This window comes from Lepisma saccharinum, chromosome 1 (genome assembly GCF_977018435.1).
Source record: "Lepisma saccharinum chromosome 1, izLepSacc3.1, whole genome shotgun sequence".
Classification (NCBI taxonomy): Eukaryota; Metazoa; Arthropoda; class Insecta; order Zygentoma; family Lepismatidae; genus Lepisma; species Lepisma saccharinum.
The window spans coordinates 196,353,906-196,372,422 of record NC_139229.1 but is presented as its reverse complement, the minus strand read 5'-3'; the positions used below and the strand labels follow the sequence as shown (position 1 = coordinate 196,372,422).

General features: G+C 36.2%; 1 protein-coding gene across 1 annotated transcript; it reads right to left on the bottom strand.

Moving 5' to 3' along the window:
- Positions 1–11,462: 11,462 nt before the first annotated feature.
- Positions 11,463–17,750, bottom strand: LOC145988109 (uncharacterized). The gene is made up of 2 exons (XM_083122944.1): positions 16,349–17,750; positions 11,463–11,587 (listed from the first exon to the last, which is right to left on the bottom strand). Exons 1-2 carry the CDS (start codon positions 17,748–17,750, stop codon positions 11,463–11,465), a joined length of 1,527 nt encoding a protein of 508 aa, XP_082979070.1.
- Positions 17,751–18,517: the final 767 nt, after the last annotated feature.

The following is an 18,517-nucleotide window of genomic DNA, read 5'->3' as shown; positions in this document are numbered from 1 at the left end:
AAAGTGTGACGTTGTGACAAGAGCTAAGGATTTTATCATCTCTATCTGCCCCCAACACAGGAAACTGTAAAGTTTCAATTCTGTTTTTACTCTGCAACATAAATAACGTAACAGGGTGTATAAATGTTCCATTTCCGTCCAACTCAGCATTAACCTTCTTTGTTTGTTCATCCAAGCAGTACACTTTATGCAAAGAAAGGGACAACGGGGCTCTAATCACTGCCAATTTTTTTCCGTTCCGTTCAGGATATTCGTGGCAAATTTCGTTCCTTATATGTGTTAGCAACGTGTTTTGATTTTATATCTTCATCTATTTGAGTTTCAATTTGGTTTTAAGTCCGCTTTATACACAGAAAAGCTAATCGGGACAGGACCTGCAGTTTAAAGTGGAATCCGAACCATAGGTCCCTTGGTTACAAGGCGATTAGAGTTTCATCTATATTTAAAAACGAATATACAGTGTGTGTCTATTTTACCGGGTTGTGAAGTACAAGGTTGTGTCAAGGCAGCCCCTCTAATGAAATCCCTAGGGCCTCCCCGATGGCGCATTGATAGCGTTGTGGCCTTGTAATCAAGGGGTCACGGGTTCGATACCCGATGGAAGCATATAGTGGTTCGGATCCCACTTCTAACTGTAGGTCAAGTCCCGATTAGCCTTACTGTGCATAAAATGTATTTAAAACACCAGCAGCTCAATAATAAAATTCCTAGGATATGTTTGTGACAGGTTATGCCATTAATAAGAATATAAATAGCTCGGAAAAATTTATTTCAATTTTTTTTTTCCTTAACATACAAATATTTTGTTGTCGATCATTCATGTTCTACATTTACTGCTTAACGTGTACAATCAATTCACCAATACCACATGAGTAACAAGCTATCTGTAGTTATCGTATTCCTATAGTGTCGCGGCACATGCGACAATGAGTTAACGGAGAAATTCCGAACTACTGGATCCATCGGATGTTTTGTGGGTAAAAATTCACAGTAGAAGTGTGACTGTGATTTCAACTTATTATATGATGGATTATTTATAATTAAGCATGCAAGACAAGTGGTTGTCATGGTTCCTTTGGCATGAAGTCAACTTTTGTCTAGGTTTGCGATGGCATTTTAATGTAATTTCAGCTCGGTCTTGCCAATGAGGCGTCAAATGTATTTTTTGAGGTCATCGGTGGTTGTGGGATTGTTAGCGTTCATATTACTTTTCACTTTAAGCAGCGGCGTCAAATCGCGTGATCTTTGTTTTATGGGGGGGGGGGGGGAGGTTGCTTATGCAGACTGAAATAATTACGTATTTGAAAAAACATGATCGATAATTTTCTACCATGTCTCTTTTCTACAGGCTTCCGCACTCATATAATAACCTGCCTCCAAATGTGGACATATTCTTGCCAGAACAAAGTTTTAGAAAATTGTTAACGATATATGTATAATTTTGATTTGTTTTCAGCGCCATCTTGTACTCCATTTTGTTGTTGTTATTATTGTTTTCCTGCTGTTACTGTTTCAGTGTAAAATGGTCATTGAGTACTGTATCTGAAACTTTAGATAAAATAAAATAAAAATAAAAAATAACATCGACATCAATGTAGAGGCCCCCAGAAAAACTGACTACACACACTAACCAGATGCTTTCTACAGAATAAATATGTACTTTCCGTTGGGTTACTTTGCGTTCGTCACGTATTTTTATATACTCATTTTAATTATCCATTGAGAAAATGTTCAGGTAAGAACAAAGTGGTCATTTTAGGTTGGAATAGTCAATAATTAAAAGAACAAAAGAAAATCACAAAATAAAAAATAACAAAAATGAGGCCAATGGTGACATAAATTAGCATTTTTAGCAGCATACCATTGAAAGAAATTGGACTGACCTCCGTGGAGGAGTGGTTACAAACGGCAGGGACCCCGTGTTCGAGTCCCGACCTGAGTATGGGTATTCATTGTGAATATCCCTTTATCAGTTTCATCATCATCACTTAACCTCGCGATTAGTCAAAAGTGGCATAAATGCGAACTAAATAAACCAATCAGTAAATCAATTGAAATAAAATGGAGGTCATTATATTAAATCGTTTTTGAATTTCAAGTATCGGATTGTTGTACGTATGAGTACATTGGTACAGCGAGCTCGCCTCACTATCTCATCGCTGAAAGTTCCGGGTTCAAGCCTTCTCTGAACATTGGTGTTCCTTTTATTCATATCCATTATTCATGATCATCGTTCCTGCTCCAAAAGAGACAGAAAATCCTAGATATTAGAAATATATAAATAGATGATGACACGTTTTAAAGAGAAATGAATAAAAAAATGATGATGTATTTATTTAATAGTTATTAACAATAACAGAATATTGCTCAGTAGTGAACAATGATCATAGGCGTAGCTAGAACTTTATATCTGGGTGTGCACAAAGAAAAAAAATGAGGTCTTGTACCTTTTTAATAGCATATTTTGCAACACAATCACTTGGCTCTTTAACTGCACTGATGTTTGTAAAGGAATATAAATTCACTAAATGACAGTGTTGAAAATTTCTGAATATATGTAGTAGAAAAAAATCAAATTGCATAGAAATTACACACACACAAAATGTTCATAAATGTTACAAACAAATACATCAAAATACACGTAATCTATAACAAGAGACGTCTGTCAAAAGGTACAATGTTCTTAAACTCATCAATAACTTCATTTACATCAATAGACGAAGCTTTTTCCTGTTCCACAAATAGCAAGAGTAGGGCTTCCAATCTACCCTGCATCTGAGTTGCTCTTAATTTAGTTTTAACTTGGGTAAGCTTGGAGAAAGCTCTCTCACACGTGCAGCTTGTGACAGGTATAGAAGAAAGGCGCTGCAGTACAGAGTAGAATGCAGTAAATATCTTCTTTCTCCAGTGACATCAAAAAATGGAAAATCTATAGACACCCATTTCATCAGCGACAATGCACACGTTTGTACTAAGTAATGACATTTTCAACTTCTTACAAACTGCCGCTTATTTTCTCTCTTATTGAAATATCTGTCTTTAATTCTCTTTGATAAAGCAGCCCATTAGGGTGTGCCTAGGCACACCCGGCACACCCCGTAGCTACGCCTATGACAATGATACTCATTGAAGCACAGACTTGTCTCAGATACAGGGATAGTGCTAGATACAGCCACAGGCAATATTAACAGCACAGAGAAGTAAAAGCACAATACTGTCATGGATAACACGAATGGATTTTATTTTTATTATTATTATTATACAACCGTTGTAGAGGTAGCTTATATCCACGACATGAACATAGGCGTAGTTAGGCAGGGGCTATGGGGGGGCTAAGCTCCCCCGGAACCAGCCATTAGCCCCCCCCCCAAATGCATGTGACATATGCATAAAATAATTAAGGAAAGAGAAACAGCACACAGAAATTAGATAATTCTCATGAAACTTTCACGTATTGCTCTTGTGGTGTGGCAGTCACAGTTCAGGAAAGAATTTCAAATTATGTCCTGATGTACAATAAAGTTGATGTGCGTGGGCCTCTTTACGGGAACCATATGTTCCGAAACAAGATTTCAAAGAATATATATCCCCATTATTTTTTTTTTTTATCTTCCACCTTGGAGCGTTAGGTATTGTTACATTCCAAAAATAGTGGCGTTGCAACCAGTTTATATAAATATAGCCTTTCAACAATGAGTTTCTGCTATTGTGTTTTGTTAACATGAGAAATAAAAGCCGTCATTGTAGAGACTTAAATAGAATAGTAGTTTTGATAAGGAAAAGTCGTTAATTCAAAGAAGTGAATTTAGTTTCTGTGGATTTGTATCGTGGGAGGGGGGGGGGTACATTTAAAGAGGTACGGAGGTACGCTCAAATGTCGCATGAATGTGTCGCAATCCTGCAGAAACGATTGAATCGTGCGTAATTGTTTTGTTAAGTGGTGATCACTACAGTTCATTGGTGAAATCACTCTTTTCCAAGTCTTTTGTGTGAGTTGCACCGCGTCACCAGTATGCATGCAGATGTGCCAGGTTTATTTGGATTTTTGATTGCACGAAGGCGGTGCAGTTGAAAGTTGCGTTCAACTCTCCTGGTGACGGGCGAATCTTGTGGATCACTTCTAGGGATGCTGCTCTAGGAATCTCAGGTATCTCTTGGAGTCTCGGGATAGATTCATTCTTCTGGAGGTAAGAAGAAACTTATTTGATGTTTCGAGTAACCCACAGGAAGATTATCGTGGAAGGGCACGTGCTTATGCTGGTTGAACAACAGCAAGAAATCTTAATTTTCTTTTGGAGATTGGAAATTATCGGAAAATCATTATTTGATGTTGTGCTCGTACTGTTAGTGAAATTAAGACACAGATGACAGAATGATTATTCCTTTTAATAGAGAGTTTATTAATAGTAAAAGTCAGACGTCGATCAAACAAGCTTAGACTATTGAATTTCAGAAAAAGAAATTAAAGAATCCATAGGCAAAGTGATCAGTAAAACCTGCTTCAAATGTCATAATCGTTTTTCATTTGAAGTCACTTGGCCAGGGTTATATAAATGTTATTTGGTCGACGATCCTCATTTAAAAGCCTAGTTTTCAGGATAATTAAATAATATTTCGCCTATAGATAGCAACTTTCTACATCCGTCATGCCATTACTTATTAGTGTATATCCTTTTCTATATAATTTGTTTCATTCAGAATTTGTTTTCAGGCACGAATGGTAATTCTTTTAATAAAAAAATTGAATTTATCATTAAGCCTACATAGATACCAAGAATAGTGCACCTTTCCCTTTAATTCAGTAACTTGCGAGGTTCGTAATTTTGTAATAGTTCGTAATTCTTCGTTTCCTTAATTCACTTCTTCAATAGACATTTCTTAAGATTAGAAAGCGTCATAATCTTATAGTGTTCCAGTTTAGTACACTTAATTTCAGAGTCCCATATGTATTTACATATAAAAATAATGATTATTTCATTAAGCATTTCCTAAAGATACGTCGCTGCTCATTAAATGTTGGCAAAACTTATACGTTGCTGTTCATTCTTACTTGGTTTCCGATTTACCAATAGGCGGTACTGGACTGTAATCTGAATTTAAGAAATTTAGAATGGCATTGGGGCATTGGTTTCTGTTTGTTCGATTAGATATTAAGTACAAGGGTGCCTGCAGAGGGGGGGTGGAGATATCTGGAAACACTTCATACAATTCAAATTTTGAAATTGTAGCGTGAAAACATGGACGAGGGGTGCGGTGAAAGGCAGCAGATTAAGTGCTTATGCAAATTATTCTAGTGGTGCGGATGCTATATGAGAATTCTCTAAACTGGGGAAATGCATCACCCCACCTTTTCTCCACTTAAAGTTCCTCTGCCCCCCCCCCCGAGAAATATTTTGCGGGTGGCCATGATTAAGCAAATAAAGAAATCTGCATGTGAGGTTTAAATAAATGGAAACTAATTGCAGCCTACTAAATAGTATTCTGGGAAGCTCTTTGCAAATATTTATAAGATTATTAAGATGGCAAACCAACTAAGTTCATCCCCTCTCTCCTATCTATGTTCATCTTAAAGTTTTCTTCATGAATCTATTCGCAAGTGGTTCTCAGTTCTAGCAAAATAAGGAAAATGCCAAGTCTCGTTGTATAGAAATTAAGGAAATTGAAATTTTTACTATTCCATTACCTATGTAAATTGTGCTTTTAAATGCCTTACAGGATTATAATTTGCTCAGTACCATGTGCATTTGATTACCCAGTAATATTACCACAAGTAAAATTATACCTTCTTTATTCTAAAGAAGAAATGTGTTCTTTAATAAATTTACAACCATAACTTAATAGCGTATTTATTCCATTTATCAATTCCATTTCTTTTGTATAAGATTATGTGGGGATCACCTGTCTCCCAAGGAGAATGCCTGTGATGATTTTTGAAACGGATAAAAGCATGAATAAAGTTAGCCCCAGCTACCCCACCCCCCACCCCCGCCAAGCGGACGGGCAAAAATACGCATATGGACATGAACGTAAGGATTTCACCCTTATAGTGTATGCTTCCCTCTTAAAATAAGTTCCAAAGCTGGACAACGTTAACTATTTATTGACCTTTAGAATGTATACATTCATAACTTTATCATACATTCCATTGGACCACATTTTCACTACATCTCATTAGAAACTTTTCCTTATGAGTTTATTTGATGTACAAGATACACTAGTTCACGGAATGAATCGTAATACAATACTTAAATTAGAGCATGAGAAATACAGTAGTACAGAACATGTTGAGTTAATATAAGATAATACATTTTGAGACACATATACATATCTAAAGGGGGAGAACCCCCGAAGTAAGCCCGCTTCCACCCGCATACTTTAGCGGGTATACGCTTAAAGTCCTGGTACGTACCTTTAAATAAACCAGGACGTCAGTTTTCTGAATTTAACATTCCCCGCCTTTTTTCTCCTTCATTGCATCTTTATTATCAATTTAATACGCAAAAAATAGAGAATAAAATTAGAAAACCTTCAAATTTATATTATTGTATTGACCCATTCTGGTAACCAGAACAGGTTTTTGGCAAAGTACAAAGTATGTTTTTATTATTATTATTATTATTATTATTATTATTATTATTATTATTATTATTATTTAAGGATTTTAGAATGTTTGATAATTAGTAATGTATTAGATATTAGTAATGTAGTTTAAAATTGGTTTATTTTCTAATGTTAATGGTTTAAGTGGTTAAGATGATAGCGTTGTGGGGGGTGAGGGTTTAGATGTGGGTTATTTTATAGAAACTTCTTCCAGGAATTGGCTTTGATTATTCTGCACGGACGATAGTACCCAGTCTGATTTCCAGATTAGGTTTCATGAGGTTGCGCTTCCGAAAGATATCGGCGTCAGCATTCCTCGTCGGCAGGGACGGCGCTACAGGGGGGCTATGGGCGGCTGAAGCCCCCAAAACCGGCCTCAGCTTCCCTGCAGCCCCCCCAAGATTTTTGTAGTACGGTAGGCGCATTTTGACCGGAAACGTAAAAAGTTTAAGTTATTATTTTTCCATTATTAAAATTCCATTGAGGCAAGTACAATGTTCAAGTACATTTTCTAGTTCATTTAGATCGCAAAGTTACTTTCAATACGATGTGTTCTAAAATCAAGGGGAGGGGGTATATGCAGATATGCTTGGATAGCAGTGGCTACCATTTGATACTACGTAATGGGCCAATCATAAGTGCCAGCCAAACTTGCTACAAAATCTGTTACCTGCCTCATAAGTGGACGACGTATTCAGTAGCTGCGCGATTGTGCTTTAATTGTCGGCATATGCAGCTAAAAGTGTACATTATTAGGCTCCATAAATCGTATTGCTATTTTCTGAATAAATCTAACAGCTGTGTAAAATGATTTTTTTAAGTAGGTCAACGTTCAACATCTAAAGAGCCGTCAATGTTATTTTCTGTTTGTTAGTTCCTCATTCGAGTATCGACAATGGTATAAGTGTTATCGATGTTCTCTCATTGTTTTCATTGTTATATCTATCCTTATCGTTGCAAATATTCAAGAGGGAGAAATAGAACGTTAATAAATCAAAGAGTACACAAAGTAATTCTTAAATGTTAAGAATTAGAAATATTGAAATTGGACCTCCCCGCCCTGGTTATCTAGCAACAATACTGCTGCCTTGAGAAATTAAGGGGTCCCGGGTTCAATCCCCGGTGGAGGCACATATCATTAAGTGTCTCGGATTCAACAATAAGCTGTAGGTCTCGTCCCAATTAGCTTCTGTGTATATAGTGGATCTTAATACAAATCCAATCAAGTAAACATTTCTGCATACTATGCAAAAATCAGCACGCTTGGGCAAATTTCATTCTTCGCAGGCCTAGGCCTACATGCTAATTAATTATTATTTGTGATGTTAGAAAATAATTTCTGCAGTGCCGTCAAAGTGGCCAAAGTTGATTCCGTGTAGAAGAATCAATCTTTGAAGCACATCTCATATAACTATTGATCCAATTCTGATCAATATTCAGAGCATAATATATTCTGAAATAGAATTATAATCTTCAGCAGTCACTTCTCTAACCAAAATGCCCAGTGTAAGAGTTGCAACTACATATATTCATTGATTTTATGCCAATATATTTGTCTCGTATTGGAAGTGGATTTGTAGTGAAAATATTTTTGTTCCTTGAGAGTTGTTCGTCCAAAGTGGACGATATTTCTCACATCCTCCTCATTTTTAGCCCTAAGTTCTGAATTCCAGTCGTTGAACAAGAAAAGTAAGATATTTCATCATGGAAGAGAAAATGGTATCATTAAACAGTTTCTATTCAAGGGTGTTTTCCGCTTATTTGATGCCTACTTTATTAAGTTAGTGCCACTTTTCTGAAGCATGAAAGCTACAATATTTATACGCTCTCTACTCTTGTGATTTGCACAGTTTAGAGTCGTGGCAAATTATGAGGCAGAATGGAAGTCAAAATAAAGACCTTTAGCAGCTGCTTGCAATGATTGAAACATTCAAAATTTCCATTTACGAATTTTATAAGCTTTGTGTTATTGAAATGTTCATATCCATCAACGGTTGCTTGCGACAAACCTTCGAAATCTAATTGGTGACGACAGGTTGAGTGCTCTATCTGTTCTGTCCTTTGAAAAGCTTGCAAAATCTTTGGATTTAAAAAAGGTTGTGGCTTCCAGGCCCGTACCCAGGGGAGGGGCCATGGGAGCCATGCCCCCCCTCGAACCATGGCATATTTAAATGTGAACCTATAAAAGCGACGACAACATCATGGACGACTTTTTAAATTTGCAAAAAATTCAATTTTATTCCTACATAAATGAATGTTTGTTATGTAGAAGTATGTAGTCTGCAATATTTGGTAGTTAGTTTTGTAGTCATTGATGCAAGGCTACCAGACGTAGTTTTAGATTCAGTCGGGACAGTCCATTACTTTCCATTCCTGTTCCGACTTTTTCGAGCTGCAGTCGTGATGCAAAGATGTATCTTATTTTTGTTTACTTACATTTAGACATTCTCTTTATTGTTAATAACAATTGTTAATACGCAACATTTGTTGGTATAAGAAAATCAGTTAAAGGAAATTCTAATTCAATCAACCTCACAGCATTTCTGATCTCTTTGTTCCATATATTCGGGAGGCCTCCCCGATAGCGCAGTGCCATCGTCGCCGCCTTGTAATCAAGGGGTCCCGGGTTCGATACCCGGTGGAGGCACAAGTGGTTCGGATCCCACTTTAAACTGTAGGTCCAGTCCCGATTAGCCTTACTGTGCATAAAGTGGACTTAAAACACCAACTCAACTCTATATATTCGAATCTACAATTTTCCCCTTAAAGGAACCCTGGGTACAAGCCTTAGCAACATACACAAAATAAAGATAAAACATGAATATATCAGCACATTTTCGGTTTTGGCCCCTCCTTCACAAAAATCCAGGGTACGGGCCTGGTTGCTGCTCATAAAACAGACGTATCTTATCGTAGTTTCTTGCTGTGGCTCATTTTCTCATTTTAGCAACAAGTTAGTCACACTGTTTACATAGAAATAGTGTTACGCGTAGTATTTATACGAATATCCAGCGAGTTGATAATGTAATGAGTGTAGTTTCCATGGTGTATTTTGTACTATTCACATGAATAGTAAAACTCTGATATTATTCCACTCAATAATGGCTTAGAAAAAGAAACAATATAGTTATTGCATTTTATTTGACATAAAAGATTCATGCCTAAAAGTACTTTTGTATATGATGGAACAAAATGCAACATCTCATCGATTTATCTTGAGTTGTGATTGCAAAATATGCAAGCGGTAAAATAATATCCTAAAAGTATGAAGTAGTACTTTTTAGTCGGTATTAGTTAGCCTCCCGAGAATTTGACTCCGAAATGTGTAGCCCCTTCCCTTTTATTTAAGACTGGCGCCGTCACTGCTCGTCACTGCTCGTCGGTAAGGCATTCGGCATATACGATAGGAAGCACGCGCCAGCTGAAACAGCGATCTTCGCTGAGCGACAATGCAAGGGTCAATGTCCGTGCAGACAGACACGGCTGCGAGATCCCGAGTGAAATCGCAGCCACATGAAAGGATTTACGTTATCAATGTTTGTATGCGTTGAAAGCTTGATTTGATATGAAATAATAATAATAATAATAATAATAATAATAATAATTAGAAATATTAGACTAAATATTACCTAAGACTAAAAATTAACTAAATAAGAGTAATTGTTAAGATTGCAAAATACTAAATATCATGTATCATTTATTAACATTAGTAGGGCAGAAATGTGCATTTGAGATCAAGTCCAACTTATACCCTTCAAAAACCTGTCATTTTAGTGCACGAACTCACTTTCTCTCTACGTTTCGCGGCTCTTTTATTACAGTGACGAACTAAAAGAGCGACAAAAAGGCTCTGAAAAGTGAGTGTCAAACTCATACTTTCAAGTACGCACGCTCCAGCGTTGTAACTTTCTAAAACATAGACATGTTTCTATATCGTGAGCTTTGTAAACCTAATGTTGTTTTCCTCATGTTTCTATACCGTGACCTTTGTAAACCTACTGTTCGCACCTCCTATTTCGGAACATTAGAGGTTTCCATATCGTGATCTTTGTAAACCTAATGTTCCCCCCAGCCTCTCTTATTTCTTTATTGCGAGTTGTAAACCAAATGTTTTTTTTTTTTGTTGTTGTTTTTTTTGTATTCCCTGGCCCAAATTGCTTGTTTGACACACCACCACCTGTTGACAGAGAGGCTGCTGGACTTGGAAAATTTTCGATTGATGAAAATTTGGTTCTATGATGATGACCTATACTAAATTTTTGGTATGGGAGGACGCCGGATACCGAGACGCGACCAACACACTAAACCCCAGACCCCTCTACGATGATCCTATCGGAAGTTACGAGCGATCAAAGTTTTGGGAGGGGGTTTGCAAACACCCCTTGCCCTTGAACTCAGAACCACCAAACTTTGGCATACGTACTCTACATCCCCAAAATCGACAAGGGATGGTGTTTGGGGAGATTTTTCGATTTATTTTCGCTCTATCTCTCACCGTTTTCGAGATATTTGCAATTTTTAACGCTGGACTTGGAAAATTTTCAGAGCCTACGTTATTTTTTGAATTTCCAGTCAGGGAGGACACGAACATGTCAATGCACAACCTTCGAAGTTACGAACGATCGGCAATTGGCCCACCCTTGGACCTCCAAATTTCGTACCCGCATCACCAAAATCGACGAGGGGGTCAACGGGGGAGATTTTTTCGATTTATTTTCGCGCTATCTCATACCGTTTTCGAGATATTTGCAATTTTTAACGCTGGACTTGTAAAATTTTCAAAGGTTGTGCGTGTGTTATGTTACCCTCACAAATTTTGATGCGTTAGAACTGTTCCGTCACCCTTTCGTTCTTCACATCTTTTACGAAGGACATCTCGGCGACCTTAGGATGACGATGCACACGGTGTCGTCGGGCAGTGCATTGTGAAATTCGCACACGATCTTGATGTTGGTGCGATCGTTGACCACCACCTGTATCCTCTTCGCTGGACGTGTATGGGAAAAAATAAAACCTAACGAAAAACAGCATATTCTTGGTTAATTAACATGGATGAATGGAATGTGTGATAACTAAAGTTTTCTCGTCTGATGGGAGGAAAAAAGTTGATTCCGGCATCTGAAAAAAGAAAAAGATCGCTCAGCAACATTTGAATTGACCATCATTATTTATCCTCAACGTTGCGATGTAAAGAGGATAAGATTTTTCCATGTGAGTTTTCGTTATATTATTAGTTGGTTATATTATTGTCTCCCCCTTTAGATCTGTTAGGAGACACAAACTTCCAACTTCTTAGGATTTTATGTATATATAATATATGAATTTTAGTTTCTGCGATATTATACATATATTCATTCTCTTATTTATTCTTCCCTTTTACATTAACTATCTCTCTCTCTCTCATCTAGTTTCATATTCTTATTAACAATTCTACAAGCAACAACGTTGTTCTTATATTTTTTCTTTTGTTAAATGCAACATGATTTTATTTTTTAAACACACTTAATGTATGTACCTCTTTCAATGAAAGGAACGAAGTTTTTTTGCATCCATGGATAAAATTAATACTTTGAATATATTTTAACTTTCAGAAGACAGAGAAAAAGTAACACACATTTTCCGAAATAATATCATTTTTCATTTGTTAGTACTTGAATTTGGAAACTGACACACACACTAGCATATTTTACGATTTTTTTTTTGTGAGTATGTGTTAAATCACCACGCCCTTCCTTGAGCAATATTATTATTCCCTTGCTGCGACGAACAACAGTCAACTGCCTTTCTTGTACATTTAAAAAAGGTAGAGAACATGTTTCTAAGAGGTAGGGAGATAATTGATCAAGATAGATATCGGAGAAAAGAGAAAATTTGTAAGCGGAGGATAATGAAAATTTTACATTTTGAGTTCCCTATCGTGATAAACGGATCAACTTTTGCAATATTCTTTTATTCTTTCCTATCATGTCAACCATTTGCATTATCATCGGTTGGATTACAAATAATGTGGAGTTCAAAAAATGAGAAAAGGGGCATCCAGTTTTGTATCGAATAACACACTTATAACCCAAAACAAAAATACATTAGAATCTTCGATACCAGGTGTACGTCACTATAAAAACTGCATGTTCCGAATAAATCTATCAATTCATCAAGTTAAAGGATGCAAAACTTTAAGTTTTCACCCTCAGTCTCCTTCGTTTCAGCCCTCCACGCTAACAATCTACTTCCGTACCACATCACGCCAAGAGTATAATTCGCTAACTGTCACAAACATTAAGAACAATCACTGGAAACTACGGGGTGTGCAAATATATTTTTTTTATAATTTTCCCTTAAAACTACAAAATAACATCATCGAAAAAAAAATGATCTGTGAAATTGCTACATGAAAAATTATAAAAAATCTTAAACAAGAAAAATCCATTTAAAAAAATAATCACGAACTAACTTCCTTAGCTGCTTTGAAAAATATTTTAGCATTATTCTTAATTGTATTTACATTATATTTAATTTTAGTACTTCGTTAGTTTCTTTTACCTTCCTAATAGCATATTCTAAGGCAAAATTAAAAGAGCAATAGATATGATGCATCTTTCTTTTATAACCTATCATGAATTGTACATTTGTCAGACATATTAACAAGATTTTTAGGTATTTTAAATCGACTAATTTTTAAAATCAGTGAATAGCTTATGGGGACATTTTGATTATATTCCCACTTTTCTCAAGTGTCTGTCTGATATGAAAAAAATTAATCTGTTACGTTTAAATCCACATCGATAATCACATATATTATTTCATTAGTATATGGGGTTAGTCTTGTTAAAAGAATGTTATATAATATTTTATATGTTGTTGAGAGTAGAGAAATTCCACGATAATTATTGCAGTTCATTTTATCACAGGAACAATTATGGATTCTTTCCACTGTTGAGAGATTTCTTCTTTATTCCATATTAAACAAATTAATTTATGAATTTGACATATTATCGAATTCCCATCATATTTAATTAACTCAGCTGGTATTAAAATCAATGATATGTGCATTCTTATTTTTTAAGTCTTTTAATAGCATCTTTAACTTCAATCAAATTAGGTTCTGTTGTGTGTACTTCATTTACTTCCGATTTATCTCCTACATGAACATTTAAGTAGATCCTCCATCTATTTAAGATATCGCTTGGATTCGAATTCTTGAAGAGACGGAGGGGGTTGAGTTTTTCGAGAATATCACGCATTGCACGTTTATAAGTAATTATATTTTCAATAGAAAGCGCATCCTTTATCGATGTTTCATGAGATTTGGTGGAGAATTAATTTTGATGAAGGAGTAGGGTGTCCATGTTCGAGATCCGTCTTTCTTTGATTTCCACCGATTTGTAAAAGAAGCGCACAATTCATAAGAAGCAACAAAAAGAAATATTGTGTGTGTTCAAGGTGGAAGGGTGGTGAATAATTTTTCTTTTCCGTTGTTGGTGTAAAAAGCACAAAAAAAATATTCCGTCAAATTTTGTGTTCCGTGTTAGATAATGTCAATAATCCTTATTTTTTTAAAAAAAATATAGTTTCGTTCGTGATTATTTTTTAAATGGATTATTCTTCTTTAAGATTTTTTTATAATTTTTCATGTAGCAATTTCACAGATCATTTTTTTCGATGATGGTATTTTGTAGTTTTATGGGAAAATTATAAAAAAATATATTTTCACACCCCGTAGTTTCCAGTGATTGTTCTTAATGTTTGTGACAGTTAGCGAATTATACTCTTGGCGTGATGTGGTACGGAAGTAGATTGTTAGCGTGGAGGGCTGAAACGAAGGAGACTGAGGGTGAAAACTTAAAGTTATGCATCCTTTAACTTGATGAATTGATAGAATTGTTCGGAACATGCAGTTTTTATAGTGACGTACACCTGGTATCGAAGATTCTAATGTATTTTTGTTTTGGGTTATAAGTGTGTTATTCGATACAAAACTGGATGCCCCTTTTCTCATTTTTTGAACTCCACATTATTTGTAATCCAACCGATGATAATGCAAATGGTTGACATGATAGCAAAGAAAAAAAAATGTTGCAAAAGTTGATCCGTTTATCACGATAGGGAACTCAAAATGTAAAATTTTCATTATCCTCCGCTTACAAATTTTCTCTTTTCTCCGATATCTATCTTGATCAATTATCTCCCTACCTCTTAGAAACGTGTTCTCCAACTTTTTAAATGTACAAGAAAGGCAGTTGACTGTTGTTCGTCGCAGCAACTTGACTTACTTGACTTATTTCCTGTTACTCCGCTACGGAGCATAGGGCCTCAACGAAGCATCGCCAACGGACTCTGTTTCCAGCCATCTTCCTTATCTCGTTCCAGGTCTTTCCTGCTTCACATATTTCTTGCTCTATTGTCCTTCTCCAACTCATTCTTGGCCTTCCTCTCCTACGTTGTCCTTGTGGATTCCAGCTCAATGCTTGTCTCTCTATTGCCGATGGATCTTTCCTCAATGTGTGGCCAATCCACTTCCATTTTCTTCTTTTGATCTGTATTGCCACCGGTTCCTCTTGCGTACGTTTCCATAGATCTTCATTTGAGATAATATCTGGCCAATATATTCCCAGAAGTTTCCTTAGGCATCTGTTTATGAATGTCTGTAGGTCTTTAGTAATTTTCTTTGTTACTTTCCAAGTTTCACATCCATAAAGGAGAACCGACTTCACATTAGTTCTAAAAATTCGCAGCTTAGTTCTTATTGAAATTTCTCTGGCTTTCCAAACTTTATATAGCTGAATAAATGCCACATTTGCTTTCCTAATTCTTGATCTAACATCATCTTCTGTTCCCCCTGTATTTGTCACCAAACTCCCCAGATATGTAAACTCCTTTACCTCTTCAATATTTTCCTCATTCAAGTGGAAATTTTCCATCTTTTTTACATTTGTTCTTAATGATTTCGTCTTTGTACTATTTATCTTTAAACCAACTCTTTTCCCTTCCTTATCCAAATCTCCTAATTTCTTTTCCATATTACGGTATGTGTGAGACAGCAGACAAACATCATCTGCAAAACACAAGTCTTCTAGCTGTTGGGTGAGACTCCAATTTATACCTCTCCTTTTTCCTTCCGTTACCCTCTTCATTACTTTATCAATTACCATCAGAAATATTGTTGGTGACAAAATACATCCTTGCCTTACTCCTGAAATAACTGGTATTGGATCCGTAAGTATTCCCTCATGCACAACTTGACATGTGGAACCATCATAGGAGTTTTTAATAAGATCAATCATATGTGCTGGAATGCCATATTCTTTTACAATTGTCCACATTTTCATTCTATTTACAGAATCAAATGCTTTTTGGAAATCCACAAATATAAGGTACATATTAGAGAAGTATTCCATACTCTGTTCTATAATAATACGCAGTGTATTTATCTGATCTATACAGGAACGGTTGCTTCGAAAGCCTGCTTGTTCTCTCCGGATCTTTTTCTCAACACATCCTTTAATTCGGTTTAAAATAATTCTACTTAGAACTTTACTAGGAACTGAAAGTAGTGTTATGCCTCTCCAGTTATTGCAGTTAGTGATATCTCCCTTCTTAGGTATTTTTACTAGTAAACCTCTTTTCCAATCTTCTGGTATTGATTTTGTTTTCCATATTTTTGCAAAAAGTGGTTGTAATATTTCTATTGTCATCTCCATGTCTTCCTTAAGAATTTCTGGTGGAATGTTATCAATTCCAGGTGCTTTACCACTCTTTTGTTCTCTCAGTGCTTTTTTAATTTCTTCTTTTGTTGGTTCTTTAGTAGTTATTTCATCTTCTATCTCATATTCTGGCATTTCTTCCGGTATTTCAAGCAAATCTTCTGTCCCTTCTATGGTTTGGTTTAATACTTCTGAAAAATGTTCTTTCCATCTATTGAGCTGATTTTCCTTATTCGTAAGGAGTACTCCATCTCTATTTCTCACTGGGCGATTCCGTATGGTTTTCTTTTGAGACAAGATCTTTGTAATTTGGTATACTTCCTTCATATTTCCCTCATTTACTGCTTTTTCTGCCTTCCCGGCTAACTCACTGGTCCATTTTCTACGGTCAGCTCGCGCACTATATTTCACTTCATGATCTTTTTTCCTATATTCTTCTTGTAATTCTGCTTTCTTTTTCCTAGTTTTACACATATTAATCTTCTGCTTAATGTGTTTCCTTTCTTCTATTTTCCTCCAAGTTTCCTCTAACATCCAGTTCTTTTTCTTAGGGTTTCTATATCCCAAAACTTCTTTTGATACTGTTGTAAATGTATTTTTCACCTTTTCCCAGTGTTGTTCCACCTCATCACCATCCAGCTCCCCTAGTTCTTGATATTTGTTTTGAAGTTGCAACTTGAAGTCCTGTTTTACACTATTATTCTGTAGTTTTCCAATGTCAAACTTTGTGCTTTGTTTATTAAATTTCTCCTTTGCGGCCATAATTTTTACCCTAAAACTGGCTACCATAAGATGATGATCACTGCTGACATCTGCTCCACGTTTACTACTCACATCTAATAAAGATGTTCTCCATTTCCTACTTATAGCTATATGATCAATCTGATTTTGAGTTCTATGATCTGGGGATACCCAAGAGATCTTATGTATATTTTTATGTGCAAATAGTGTACCTCCAATAGTCATTTCATTTGAGGCACACCAATCTACAAACATTTCCCCATTTTCATTTCTATCACCTAGACCATGCTTGCCAATCACTTGCTCCAGTCCAACATTTTCTGAGCCAATTTTAGCATTTAAATCGCCCATTACAATAATAACATCTTTCTTCTTAACCTTATTTATAGTGTCTTGTAATTCTTTGTAGAACTCTTGTTTTTCTTCTATTTCTGCTTGGTTTGTGGGTGCATAGCATTGTATGATGCTCACATTTCTAACCTTTGCCTGTAATCTGACCATAATTATTCGTTCAGATACAGGCTTCCAGTCCAATATACTTCGAGCAGTCTTCTTGTTTATGAGTATGCCTACTCCATTACGATGTTCATCATCTTCATTTGGTCTACCTGAATAGAGGAATGTCATACCACTAGATGTTTTCATCTCTCCAAATTCATTCCAACGCACTTCGCTCATTCCCAGGATGTCCAACTTATATTTCTCCATTTCTGCTTCTACTTGTTGCAATTTTCCTGCCTCATATAATGTTCTAACATTCCAAAACCCCACTAGAGTTTTCTTTTTAAGTCCAAAGGTCGTCAACAGTTTGTCCGTCCGGCTATTTCCTCGTTTGGTTTCTTTAATAATCTATTTTAAGGGTAGTGGGTTATTGGCCCTCTGACCCCGAGTGCCATGATGGGGCTGCCATCTTTAGGCCTTGGCACTTGCCACTCCACAATGTGGGACACAGATGCAGATGTTCGCATTTGTTTGTTTGGGACTGGGTAGGAATATTAGGATAGGATATATTAGGTAAGATGGGGCGTTGCAGAACGCCTTAGTCTGGCTTCTCTTCTGAGACCTGTCCAGCATGGGTGACCCTGCTGGTAGAAAATCTACCGCTGGCATAGCTCTCAGCCTCAACAAAGCACACAAACCCCTCCGCCCGCACGGTCAGTGCTACTTTAAGGCGGCGTTCCCTGGAGGGGCGTCGCAGCAAGGGAATAATAATATTGCTCAAGGAAGGGCGTGGTGATTTAACACATACTCACAAAAAAACAATCGTAAAAAATGATAGTGTGTGTGTCAGTTTCCAAAATCAAGTACTAGCAAATGAAAAATGATATTAATTCGGAAAATGTGTGTTACTTTTCTCTGTCTTCTGAAAGTTAAAATATATATATAAAGTAATAATTTTGTCCACGGATGCAAAAAACTTCGTTCCTTTCATTGAAAGAGGTACATGCATTAAGTGTGTTTAAAAAATAAAATCA